Source organism: Vigna umbellata, chromosome 9 (assembly GCF_029865625.1).
Source record: "Vigna umbellata cultivar VRB3 chromosome 9, Vumbellata_1.0, whole genome shotgun sequence".
In the NCBI taxonomy this organism is placed as follows: domain Eukaryota; kingdom Viridiplantae; phylum Streptophyta; class Magnoliopsida; order Fabales; family Fabaceae; genus Vigna; species Vigna umbellata.
In genome coordinates, this window is record NC_142173.1 from 28317008 (window position 1) to 28330587 (window position 13580).

The window sequence follows — 13580 nt, forward strand, 5'->3', positions numbered from 1 at the left end:
GGAAGTCCATATAAATGTTGTTGTCAAGTTGTGTTATATAACTTACTTTTAGTTGTAATTTGAGTGAGTGTATCATATAATTTATTTTCAAGTACTTGAATCATATAAATGTTGCATGTTCGCAAGTTTTGTGATATGCATTAAATGATGTTGTACTGGTGAAAGGAGATGTACTTGTCTAGATGTCTAGTATTACATGAAAGTTAGATAGATTTGATTAAGGCATATTATTGACTAATTAAAACACTTTTATTTCTATAATTATACCTTGGTATTTGTTAAAAGTTGTATAGTTTCAATTATACTTAATTAACTTTTATCAAAATTAGATGATTATAGAAATTTTGACACTATTTTGTATTATTTGTAGCTTGAAGACAATGAAGACACACTTGATGGCAATGAAGACAATTTTGTAGAATAATGAAATTTTAGTTATGTAGAAAAAAATAGGTAGGATGTTTTGTACCTAAGTTTGTAATTTCAATTTTGATAGTTTTATTATTATTATATGAATACCAGTATTGATAAGTCGGTCCTATACTATAAATGATAAATTAAGAATTAGTCATGAGACCCCCTGTTAATCCAAATATGGAACCCCATTCTTTGTTAAGATCGGATAAGTGAAAATAACACTAATGAGCAATCTCAACTTGGTTTAGAGCAATCTCAACCCCCGAAGAATCAATCAGAGAATGTGCAACTAAGGAACAACAATTGTATGCTTCTTGAGTATTGTTTCTCCAGAAAAGAAAGGGGTTATTACAAAGGGAGGGAAAGAAATCATTACTCCAACCAATGCTTAACTCTAGACTGCAAAAGTTTTCCTACATGAAATATAAACAGTTTTCTACCGGGAACAGTGACAAGCAGAAACCAACTGAGATTTCTTCCTTTTCTTGAATAATCAGTATAATTGGTATACAAACAATATTTGGTCAAAATTATAGATGGGCAGAAACCAACTAAAAACAAAACTTCAATACATACAATAACAAATCCAATAAAAAAATCAATAGACATAAACGGGCGAGCACTACAGTACAGCAGAGGGAAAACGCCATTCAGAATTGCAGACCACCCCAACCTAAATATTGGAAAAATATTGGTTCCCAACCTCATCTTTGTTGGATTCTTCGTAGTATTATCAACCCATCCTTGAGACAGCACTCGATGATTACACACTAAATTTTCATCTCTTCAGTATCATTTGAATGGCATTTCGTTGAGACTGAGTCAAACTCTGCAGTGCAAACCAAGGTAAATTGCAGAAGTTAAGCAACAATCGTCTATACTACAATGTGAACTAAATGAAAAATATTACTGTGGTAACCTCGCAAATGTGCTCTAAGAGCTGTCGGTCAGATTGCGAAAAGCTAACAAAGAAATCAACAAGGTAATTTGCCAGATTTATCTGTCACTTGCAACCATAATTGTAAATTGTTAACAAACACATGCAAATTTGAGCATCACATTGAATAAAGAAAACAGACTCCAGATCACAGACCTGATTGAGGGGATCAGCAACACTAAAAAGGTTGTCGTCGTACTGATCATCTCGATCCTTTTAATTTTGAAACAAGTTAGCAAAATAAAATAATTAATTAAATTTCAGTATTAAATTATGATATAATTGCATGGTACAAAAATTAAGATAGGTGAGAACAACTGTAACTCAACGAAACCTCATTAAATACTTTAGCCATTGCTTGAAGATGTTCATCAGTGGCTTTTCCCAAAGGTGAAGACACCGAATAAAGAAAATCTCTATCATTTTCGATACCATCCGCTTCAACTTCTTCCCAGTCACTATCCTGAACACAGTTTATATATTAGGTAGCAACTCTTTACTAAATAGTATACAATTGGCGTACACAACAATATGCATTAAATACCACATCATCAGCTTCCAAAACTTGTTCTTGTATTTCAGTTAATGCATCCGCCAACAAAGCCACTATCTGCAAGATATTCAAAAAAGAGAAAACATACTCAGCTTATGATACAATATCAAAACATTCAACTTACCCATAGTCTTATTTTTGAGATAATCGCAAATTTTAATGAGGATGTAAAACAGTAACATTGTTGCAATTCATCGTAGAAACCACACTTTGAGCTTTAAAAATAATTTTGATACAAGAGAAAGAAACGTAATATGAAAACATTCCTTTATTTTTGCCTAATAAAATGCAATGAGGTAGTTGACCCAGCCGCCGTTATGGGAAATGAGGTTATTGAATAAACTTTGGGATAGTTCACTAAATTTGAATAATCTAGGCAGAAACACTTAAGGGAGTTCAATATAGTGTCACAACTCAAGGTGTGCCTGAAAAACGCATAAAGGTCAAAGCATTTTCATTTCCTCTACGTGAGAGCAAAGGATTGTTGTACTATTTTCCATGCGGTTCCATAACTTAATTGGGAGAGCCTGAAGAGGTTGTTCTTGGAGAAATATTTTTCAGCTTCAAAAAGCCACTTCTTCCATAAGAACATAAATTTATGGCAGTAGACTTTGTGCGTTTTGGGAGAGGTTTAAAAGATTGTCTGCAAGTTGACCCCATTATCAAATTAGTAAACAGTTCTTTATCCAATATTTCTGAGGGATAACCCATTATGGTTGGGAGTATGATATATGCATAAATGGTGCTCTTGTGAACAAAACCCCGACTTTGGGAGAGGATTTAAGGAAGTGATTGAATGGATTTGAGGGGATAGAGAGAGAATTGTGGTATTATTTGGGTTAAGAGAAAGATGGTGTGATTTGAGTGGATTTGAAATGAAAGTTTGTAAAAATTTGTATATGATGTAATAGATTAAAAAAATTATTTAATTGATAAAATTAGATGATCACCATTTTACCCTTGAAGATAAATATGATATAAATTTAAATGTAAATATTATTATTATTAATATTATTACTATTATTATTGATATTATTATTATTAACGATGTTTTTTATTAATATTATTATCATTAATAATAATATTATTATCATTAATATTAGCTCTATATAATTCATTTAACAACTCTTTTATCACTGGAATAGGAAATTTATCTGAAATTGTAGCAAAGGCTCGATAATTAATACAAAAGCACCAACTACCATCTTTCTTCTTAACCAAAATCACTGGATTTGTATGAACTTTTACTGGGCCTAATAATTTCTGTCCGCAACATCTCAACAACTTGTTTCTCAATTGGGTACCTATAAGGTCTCACATTAATTGGATCTACACATGCTATGATAGAAATATGATGATTCAAATGCCTATTGGGTGGTAACCCCTGTGGTGTACTGAATATGCCTTCAAAAGACCCCAAAATCTCTTCCAACTCATTTTGTGCTGCTGTTAACTGGTATTGCCTCTCAGATCCTTCCTCCAATTCGACACTACCCATCTCCCAAACCAATGTCACCACTTCAATCTCTGTTTCTTTTAATAAGGCTGCCGATGTGACAACCGTCTTGGTTAAGGAAGGATCCCCTTTATTAGAACTTCTTTCTCTCCTTGAATGAAATGCATTGTTAAATCCCTCCAGTTAATTCTGACTTCTTCAAGTGTAGCTAACCAATTAATCCCCAAAATAAGATCCACTCCTCCTAATTCAAACAGGTAAAAACCTTCCTGCATCTCCAATCCTTCCAACTGTAGGGTTAAATCTTTACAAATCCCACTAATAGGCTTATGATGTCCATCTCCCAAGCTAACTTCATAAGGAAAAGATTTATCCACTGCCAAACCCAATTCAGCCACCAACTGATCTGAAATAAAGTTGTGACTGGCACCACTGTCAATCAAAATCAATACTTTTCTTCCTTGCAACAATCCTTGGAACTTCATAGTATATGTTTGAGTTAATCCTCCCGCAGAAGAAAAAATAGATAATTCCATCTGATTTTGATTCTTCTCTTCTCATTCTTCAGGTTCCTCTACCTCGACATTCTCTCCCAAAATTAACACCCGAAGATTCTTTTCAGGGCATTTATGACCAGGAGTGTATGGTCCTCCACATTGAAAACACCTGCCCTCTTCCCTTCGCTTGATATATTCAGGGTAGGGTAAGTTTCGCAATCCCTTTATTCAATTTTCCCCTGAATTCGAACTACCCACCTTAGACTCCAAGTTTATTCCCCCTCCTTCTATCCTAACTGTGCTAATGTGGCTGGAACTTCACAATTCAGTCAAAGTCCCCTTCAATGTTTCTAGCCAAGAAACCACTCCTCAACTTCCTTGAAAATGACCTTGATACAAATTACTCCTAATTGTTGTCCTCTCCCAGTCCTTACATCCAAAGGTTGTTAAACTCATGGGAGTTTACGTAAACTTTGATTGTAAACTCGTAAGAGTTTACTTCATATAAAAATATTTTAAAATATTTATAAATAACATAATAATTTAATATTTATAATGTTATAAATAATGTAATGTTTTTATTTTTTATAGTATTATAATTATTAGTTTGTCATATTATATATTTTTAAATATTTTTCTTTAATATTATTATTCTTTTATCATAATTTTAATTGATTATAGTTGCCACTTCACATAAAAAACAAATTGTTGAACTTAATGTTGGCTCAAAAGTTCAGCAGAGTAGAGGGGAGGCCCAATGGTCCAAAATAATAAGTGTAAGAAGAGGACTCAGCTTTACTTTAGTATTAAATATTTACATGCTAAAATATAAAATATAAACACTGCATATAGAAACGCACAAACAGTGGAGTGGATTTCATTTCTTTAATAAAACCATAATGATTTCATTTCTTTAATAAAAGCACGAACAATGCCATTTTAGGGGTTGTAACGTTAAAATAAAAAAGTTTCACTCACCACACGTAGAGCTCGAAGGAGGCGAGACCAGGAGTGGCGGCAAGCACATCAGCAAGCACAACGGTGAGCGTGAACCATGCAAACGGAGCATGACCACAAGTCAGGTGAACGACGAGCCAACGAGGCACAACCACGAACAACAGCGAAAGAAACGCAACGGTGCCCTAAACTCAAAAGGATTTCCTCTTTCTTTGTTTCTCCCTATTTCAAACTTGCAAAATCGCGATTCAAAACGATTCCACCGAGTTCAGTTACGATTTCACCGAGTTTGCTCGAAAACCATGTTTGCTTCCAAGTTAACTCGAAAGCCAAGACTAGGAATGCAAACTCGTCTGAGTTAACGAGTTAACTCGCGAGTTTGATAACCTTGCTTACATCTCTTGAAACTCCTTCCACATCTCTAGCGATCTCCATGGCTCTCAATAGATCCTTGGGATTGTGTGGTCGGATCCAACTTCTAATATTAACATGCCGACCCGCAAAGAAGTACCCCATTAATTGTTCTTCTGTCAAGTCTGTTGCTTGTCCAACTAACATCTCAAATACCTGTATGTATTCCTCCACTTCTCCTTTCTGTCTGACGACAACCAATTTTTCAAACACCAAGCATCTATCCGTTCCTCCAAACCTTCTAATTAAAGCTTTCGTCAATTCCTCCCATGAAGGATTTTTGTTTTCTTTCTCCAGAATCTGAACCAATTAGTGGCTCGTACTTCCATATTGATGAAAGCCAACTTGAATCTCTCGCTAGGTGAGACCTCTTGTACTTCAAAGAATTTTTCAGCCCTAGATATCCACCCAATTGGATCCCCTCCTTCAAACGAAGGAAGTTCCACTCTTTTCATCCGCCCCGCTGGTACTCCCTTTTGTCTTCCTCCTATTCTTCGCCAATCTCTTCCCTTCTTCCAACTCTATCCCCGTTTATAGAACCTCTGCTTTTCTATGTTCTTAAGTCTGCACAAAACATCCTCCATCATATCGATGAGCCTTTGAAAGTTGGTTCTAGATTCCCTCCTTGTTTCCTCAATTGCTCTTCCATGTTCATTCACCAATGTTTCTACTGAATCTACTCTCCATGACTCTCTTGGTGTTTTTTATCTGGCAGGTCAAACCAAATTGTTAGATTTCTAGGTGATAAGAAACCAAATTACTAAATTAGCTTAAGGAAATAGCACACAAATCTTACTGCAACAACATAAGATAACACTCTAATTCGAAAAAACATAATACAAGAGAACATCCAACAACTTCCAAGGGAAGAAATTCCTTTCTACACAAATTAGCACTTGTTTCTAAATAAACTACTCAACAACCCAAAACAAGGGACCATTTCCCCCCTTAAAACCCTAACCCCTATTAGACTTTGTAACTTCCTCTGACCACCAATGAAATGCCCAACCACAGTTAAATGTTTCGTAACTCTAATTTTTAACCTTTTTCCTAACATCACCTTGAATGTCTTCTCAGACTCCATGAGATTTCAAAACGTTCAATTTCAGCATTTGCATTTATCTTCGAAGTTAGAAGCTCAACATTGCTTAGTGGAGCTACCATGCTCCAATGTGGTAGCGACGCATGGTGGCAGAAGCTCCAACAAAAAGCTCGACAATGACTCCTACAAAAACTCCAACGAGGGTCTGGCAACAACTCTTGCAATGGTTCCGGCAAGGTCCGAAAAAAGTCCAGTTATAGCTTTGGAGAAGGTTCGATGAAGGTCTAAAGCCAGCTCTGAGGACAGCACACGCAATGCAAGAATGGAAAGAACCTCAAGTTGGGTGCACTTCAAGCAATCCAAGTATTTAAAGGAAATTGGTGCACTTCAGGCAACCGTAAAAGGAACCACAACTAAGACGGTAAAGAAGAAATGCAAAAGCAAAGCTTCCAAGATCGGGAACTCTGATACCAACTAGAAAGAAGATTTTTATTCAATTGATTGAAAACAGTACAGTACATCCACTTCTATATATAGAGAACTCAAATCCTAAAGTAATAATTACAAGAGATCTCTAGAATCTTCTAACAACTTTTAGTAATTTAATATCCTACCAACAACTTTTAGTAGTGCATTTAATATCCAACTAACAACATCCTACCAGATTTTTATTTCTTAGGGCTCTAAAACTTAAGTTGGTTGAGCCACCAGCTGACTGTCACCCACCTTTATCTTGCAGACGGTGTTAGAGATATTTCTATTGTATAGTTTCTTTGTTAGTTTGCTTGCACTCCTAATCGTCAGTTATAACTATTGAACAGTTATAACAATTAGACATTTATAACTGACATATTGAAATATGTCAATAATGATCCTCTGAAGTATATACATAGATCTGTTGTAGCATGATCATAATTTTTGTTTAGATATTGATCAATAAAACTTTGGTTCAGTATTCTCTCCAGTTAATTAATATAATTTGATCATAATATGTTCAAACAACTATGTATAACGAAAGGAATTACCTTGGTGGGAAGTGGTAATATTACCCATTGATTCGGAGCTGATTTAGCTTTTGATCTTGTGGTCACTCCCTCACCAGACTTCACGAGGCAATAAGCTTGGGAAATCAGCAAAAAGTACTCCGAACCCCCGGGTGAAGAAAAAAGTGAACAAAAATAGATCATATAATAGTAATACCTTAATTAGATGGCCTTGGACATGTATTTTTCCCAATTCATTGTGCCTGCTGGTTAGCAACAAGGCCAAGGCACTTGTAGTTACTTTTATTTGATATGCTCCCTGTATGTCGCCTGCAATCATATATCACATTGAAGAAAATTGATCCTGTTCATGCATATCTAAGAATACCTTATTGATCATTCTCATGCTTCAGAGGTAAAAGTAACAAACATGAGTTTTGCAAAAAAGTATTCACACGCACTGAAGGGAGAAGGAGTTACTATATTAGTTAGATATTAAAAATTTTAGTACTTAGTAACAAAATCTGATAGATTTCTTGAAGCAAGAAATCAAACTCTCACGCAAAACACTCTCACATGCACCAGCAATACTGGAAAGAATCTGAATATTATTCTTGAGATCAAAGAATACAGTGTACACAGACCAAACACTATCAAGGGAACACTCTCACTTCACACAGGATGCAATTGTCCTGTCTATACAACAAAGCAAAAACATGTCTGTCACAAGACACCCCTGGCCCCTTATAAAGCTAACCCTTCCTGATAACCAACAACTAACCACCCAACAGACCTCCTAAGCCTCCTAACCGCCTAACAGTCTACAACCTCCTATTTAATTTCTTTTCCTCCTTTCATATACTTTTAAAGCCCTATCAAAATCTTTCAACTATTCATGCATGAGGATGACTCCATACCAAAGGGCAGTTACACACATCTTTCAGTTCTATGGACAAAATACATTGCAACAAACACATAATTTGAAAAAGTGGAAAATACCAAATAAATCACATAGCAAAATATCTTAACCAACAAAATAGTAGAAGGATGCTCACCCTGCAGCTTGGTCCATTCTGAAATCACATAAGCAAACGAATTGTCATGTCCATCCGCAGGAATTGAGATCATCAAATCAATGAAATCTCCAACATTAGGAACACTCATGTGTACCTGAATAATATTTTGTAAATTATCGATGTGGACAGAGGGAAAGCAGACATTAGAATCATTCAATTAACTGTTTTCAACCTCCAAAGACTATTTACAAAAAAGAGAGATTTGACTGTTAACCATTCCCAACCAAAAACTGAGAATAGAATCATTTAAACTCAATCTGAAAATTTGGCTAAATTACCAGTCTAGCAAAAACAATTAGCAATGAGCTTCGTAGGACAGCGTTTTGAGCAGATTGCATTCGTTTGACAAGTGCAGCAACCAAGTCTCGTATATGTACCGCCATATGTGATGGCAAATGCAAAATAAGTTGAAGAATGTAACTCCCAACAAAGAGAGACCCAGAGCTTTCCAATTCCGGGTTTAGTAATCTGTTCAAAATAAATGAAATCAGACAACAAATTGGAAACAGAGATTAAAAGATACACCCACATGTGACATAAGCAGGAAACCTAAAATAAAACAAGAATAAAATGTTTGTACCTGTTACTGTAAAGGAGGTTTTCAAAGTTCCGATGAACAAGAAGTATTAAAGAGAATATCTTAGTTTAGACTTGGAACCTAACTCAATACCATAAAACTTATAAGGTGAAAATTACCTAAGATTTGTACGTCCTATTATTGAGATATAGCACATTTCTGTTATATGTAGCTCATTTAAGAAATATGATCACTTGCACAAACGAGAGGACTAAAACCAATGTAATCAACCTACATTGTTGGACTTTTATTGATGTACTTATAGGATACAAAGAAAAGGTGATGAGTTTGTTTTTACGCACTCATACAATGCTTAAATCATAGCTTTCTCGAAGAATAATTGTCTTTAAATCCATTCTTTTATCTAGGATTCGTCCAAATGGGATCAAATGAGCTTTAAATGAAATTATGCACTAAAACCAGATTTTTAAAGCCGTGTCAGATGATAAGTGTTCTAGGTAGCCAAAATGCACTAGATGATATAGCTAGATGAGTCTAATTAGAAAGTCTGGTCTATGGAATTTTCTTAGATGACTTGATAAATCAACAACACTTTATTTCTTTTACAAGATATAAGGTTCCCTCCACGGAATCCATAGTATCATGTGGTAGATCTCTTATTAATGGGAGAACCAACCCAATATACACCCCAATACCTTAAGACTTGAGTACTTCCCTTGTTATTGTACAAGTGTCCCTGTCCCGGGTTCCCTTTTACAGATCAAAGAATGTGAACAACAACATTCCAATGATCAATGTTGATGTTTTGAATACATTGACTTCCAACTCCTACCGAATAAAATCAAGTTTTAACCAACCTTCTATATCTCTCTAGGTCTGAGAAAAGTCCAGATTGGCTTCGTTAACTTTTGATTTGAATCCATAAAACTATCAATAGGCTTGTAATATTCCATGCCTATCACCTCAAAAATATCAAGACTATTTTCTTTGTGAAATGATGACACCTTCTAACTTTTGATTTGAATCCATAAAACTATCAATAGGCTTGTAATATTCCATGCCTATCACCTCAAAAATATCAAGACTATTTTCTTTGTGAAATGATGACACCTTCTAATTGTGCCACTTCAATACCAAGATGTTAGAGAAAAAGACCAACACCTTATGATTTAGATTAAGTGCTGCTAGAAACATCTAACTGACGAACACGATCATGCTTCGTCTAAAAGATAATGAACTAAATGAACAACAAACCATGTAAGACGCAAGCCATGATTAATGAAATCCAAACTCTTGAAGGTAATAGAACATGTGCATTAGTTCCTCTTCCACTTGGACAAAATGTTGTTGGTTTAAAGAACTCATAGTTAAGTAAAACAATGTATATTTCCTTAAATGCATTGTTACAATTTACTATTGTATTTATAGAGTATAGTAGTGCAAAATACAAAAATGTCAGGAAACCCTAAAACCCAATAGTTGGGTTCCCGTACATAAATAATAATAATAATAAAGAAAATTACATTTCAACAATGGTTATTGTAGTTGAATCTTCCACTCGTTGTGATAGGATATGTATGGTGTATGTTAGGAGGAAACATATTAAAAAGTAGTTGTTAGTTGAGTTGTTAGGTTGAGCAAGACTTCCTATATATAGCTGAGGGTCTTTGTATTCAGGGACGTTTTTGGATATTTTGGAGAGTTGTTGACAAGATCATTGGCATCCTGTGTGAAGGGAAAATTGTCCCTTGGAAGCATTCATGCTGTACTTGTTGCCTAGGATCAATAATACAAGATATATTCAGTGAGTTTAGGTGTCTGCAGTGGTTTTTCCTGGTTTCCTCTATCTAGGAACCTAACACGTTGTTAGCTACATAAATGGTATACACAATCATTCCAAATGAACTTTAAGCTTAACTAAATCTTATAATACCAGCTTATAGGGTCATGTTTGCACACACTTATATACTATAAATTTATCTTAACTTTAGTCAATGTGAAATCTCCAACATACACTCCTCATCATGGAACTCGACATTTTATGGGTGGCTAATAGCAGTCCAATAGCAGGTGGTCCGGTAAGCCCAGCAAACAACAACCTTCGCAAGGATAAACTCTAAGATAATTCCAATATCATGTTGAAATAAAAGAAAAAGAGACATAGGCTGATATCCTGATCTGTAAGACAAAAAGATGGACCTAAGCCTTTTCCATCTACAACTTTTAATAACAGAAAAATAATAAACTAAATTGGGAAGATCTAATAGTATGTAACAATACAATAAACTTAAGGTTGATTTTGCAGAAAATATAGAGGAATGTTTAAAAGCTAAAACTTAAAGAAATAACAAAATAAATTGTAAATTGTTTGAACAGTAGTTGAAAGAAGCTTGATGTTAGCGAATGTACTTAGAAATGTGAAATAATAGCCAACTACCTTGAAGCTATATCAAGTAAACTTCTCATAGTTGATCCAGAATCAGATCCCCACGCAAGAATTTCTTGTCTTCCCCCAGATATAAATGCAGATAAACACTCTGTAGCATTCTGCTCATATCAAGTGAATACATATATTTAATTCTATACTCCAATCAGAAATAGTTTAAAATATAAATAATAAAATAGAATGTATCTAAAATATACCTGAATTTCACTATGGTCATCACTTTGTAGGATTATTTTGACAACAGCATTAAAAGAGACATCATATATTGCTTTCACTACATCAGCAGGGGCATTCTGCATATAGCTACAACGAAATGAGATGAGAAATTCAAAAGATAAAGTGCTCATAGGTCAAGGGTGACATGATTCTACGTATACTTGCCTTTAGTAACATTGTTACCAGATCTAGTGAACCAGATACCAAGCCTTCAGTTTGCTCTTGGGGCTACAAGAACATAGGTGTGTAAGTAACAGGTATTATTCTAAAATCACTAACCACTGACACTTGGTCAACTTTGAATACTCATACTTTATTCAAAATTGGTCCAACATACGGCAAAATTCTGGCAACCAATGGATGTATGCATCCAGGAATGCTTTTGATCGTCTGGAGAAAGGAAAAAATATAATCAGATGAACAAAAGAAATTATTTATAAGCAAGCATTATAATAATTCTTTCCAAACTCTGCAGCAGTTACGAACCAAGGAATCTATATATAGAGCTCGATAAATGATAGCTTCAAAATAACATCTTCGAGAATAGCACATAAGTTAAAGTACTAATATATGTGTGTATTTCGAGCATATATACACATGCACACCCAACAAAGCTCTCAGTACATGTCACATAACAACCAGCACACAATTAACTTCATACGTGTGTTTAATACTGCAAATTACAGCATTTCCAATTGTCAGGCCATCAAAATGAAATGAAGGTGTCCGAGTCCATTGATTTATGCTGCAGTTAATATTTCCTTGGACAGTTTTAATTATATAACTAGGACAGTTTTGAAGACTCAGATTAAAGATCAAACTCAAATGGAGAGATCAACAAAAATAAAGATAACTCTTCTTCCCCATTCCTAAACACTAAACCCAATTGGGTAAATTTTGGTCGTAGTTCCTAAAGACTAAATTTGAGAGACTAAAATGATCTTTCAAAATTATTTTGGCTTAAATACCCATTTGGTCCTACTATTTATTTCTTTTGTTCGATTTGGTCTCTGTATTAATAAAATATTCAATCAAGTCCCTGAATTTTAAAAATGCAACAATGAGACCCTCTCAAAGTTCAATAAAATCCCTCGACTTTTAAAAAGCCAACAATGAGCCTCTTTTTGCATATTTAAATTGACGTATGAAATTGTATAAATCATCACTATGCATTTGATATAAACTGTATTATGCATAAATTAAAACGTCAATGTTTCTGTTTGTTAACGATTTTACTCCTAATTGAATGAACTGTGAGCACACTTCTACTTCATTGAACATTTTAGCAATAATGAGAAAGAATTGAATAAAACAAATACTAATGGGACATAAAAGAAAATTAAGATAACTATTTTTAGTCCTCAAATTTAGCATTTAGGACCTAAAAGTAATGTTTTCTTTTTCAAATATGAAGGACTAACCTGAACCTTTTTTATTTTTGGGACCAAAAACAGAACTGCCAAAATTTCAAGGACTAACGTAAAAATTAAACCCTATTCTTATTTAAAGCACATATATGATAAAATAATCTAGATAATAAAAGGATGACATAATAAATTATTCAAACAAAAATTTTATGATATGGTAAATTAAGATTTTAAGTAAAACTCAACCACATAAAAACTGATTTATAAAATAAGGTTTGTATCCACTTATATATTATAATTTGACTTTATCACTAGTTTATATAGGATTTACAATACATCCTTTAAAGCCAAAGACAATACACCTCGAACATAAAACTAGATAGCATGTGCTACAATATTAAAAAATGGATTTTAAATCAAAGTTAACCTTAAGTAATAATAAACTAATCAAACATAATATGTTAATATAATATTTAAAATATAATATGTAAACTAAATATAACTAAGGGTGTGTGTCGAAGAACTAGAAAAATTAGATTAATTCAACAATCAATATTATGTATAATTTATTCAAATTATGGTAATTTATTGAACAGTTCTCTAGTTTGGATACAACAAAAAAACAGTTTTTACATAAGAATAAGAATCTATGAAGTTGAAAGGGAAAAATGTTTTCTACTAAAT

The 13580-nt window shown here is 33.9% G+C and overlaps 1 protein-coding gene across 2 annotated transcripts; it reads right to left on the reverse strand.

The window, feature by feature from the left end:
* Positions 1-871: 871 nt before the first annotated feature.
* Positions 872-11995, reverse strand: LOC148193146 (uncharacterized). Of its 2 annotated transcripts, none has more exons than XM_088099526.1 (13): positions 11842-11995; positions 11695-11757; positions 11511-11606; positions 11305-11414; positions 8608-8797; positions 8309-8423; positions 7471-7583; positions 7296-7373; positions 1899-1964; positions 1701-1817; positions 1511-1567; positions 1337-1417; positions 872-1246 (listed from the first exon to the last, which is right to left on the reverse strand). In XM_088099526.1, exons 2-13 carry the CDS (start codon positions 11704-11706, stop codon positions 1196-1198), a joined length of 1086 nt encoding a protein of 361 aa, XP_087955652.1. In that variant the 5' UTR covers positions 11707-11757; positions 11842-11995; the 3' UTR covers positions 872-1195. The 2 variants fall into 2 exon arrangements, with proteins under 2 accessions (XP_087955652.1, XP_087955651.1); XM_088099525.1 differs by having other exon boundaries at positions 1689-1817; positions 11842-11992.
* Between the last annotated feature and the right edge of the window lie 1585 nt (positions 11996-13580).

Coding starts and splice junctions, on each gene's coding strand:
- LOC148193146 (XM_088099525.1), bottom strand. Junction 7,584..8,308: donor AGAATGGACCAAGCTGCAGG/GTGAGCATCCTT, acceptor ATATGATTGCAG/GCGACATACAGGGAGCATAT. Junction 1,965..7,295: donor TATTACCACTTCCCACCAAG/GTAATTCCTTTC, acceptor AATATCTTGCAG/ATAGTGGCTTTGTTGGCGGA.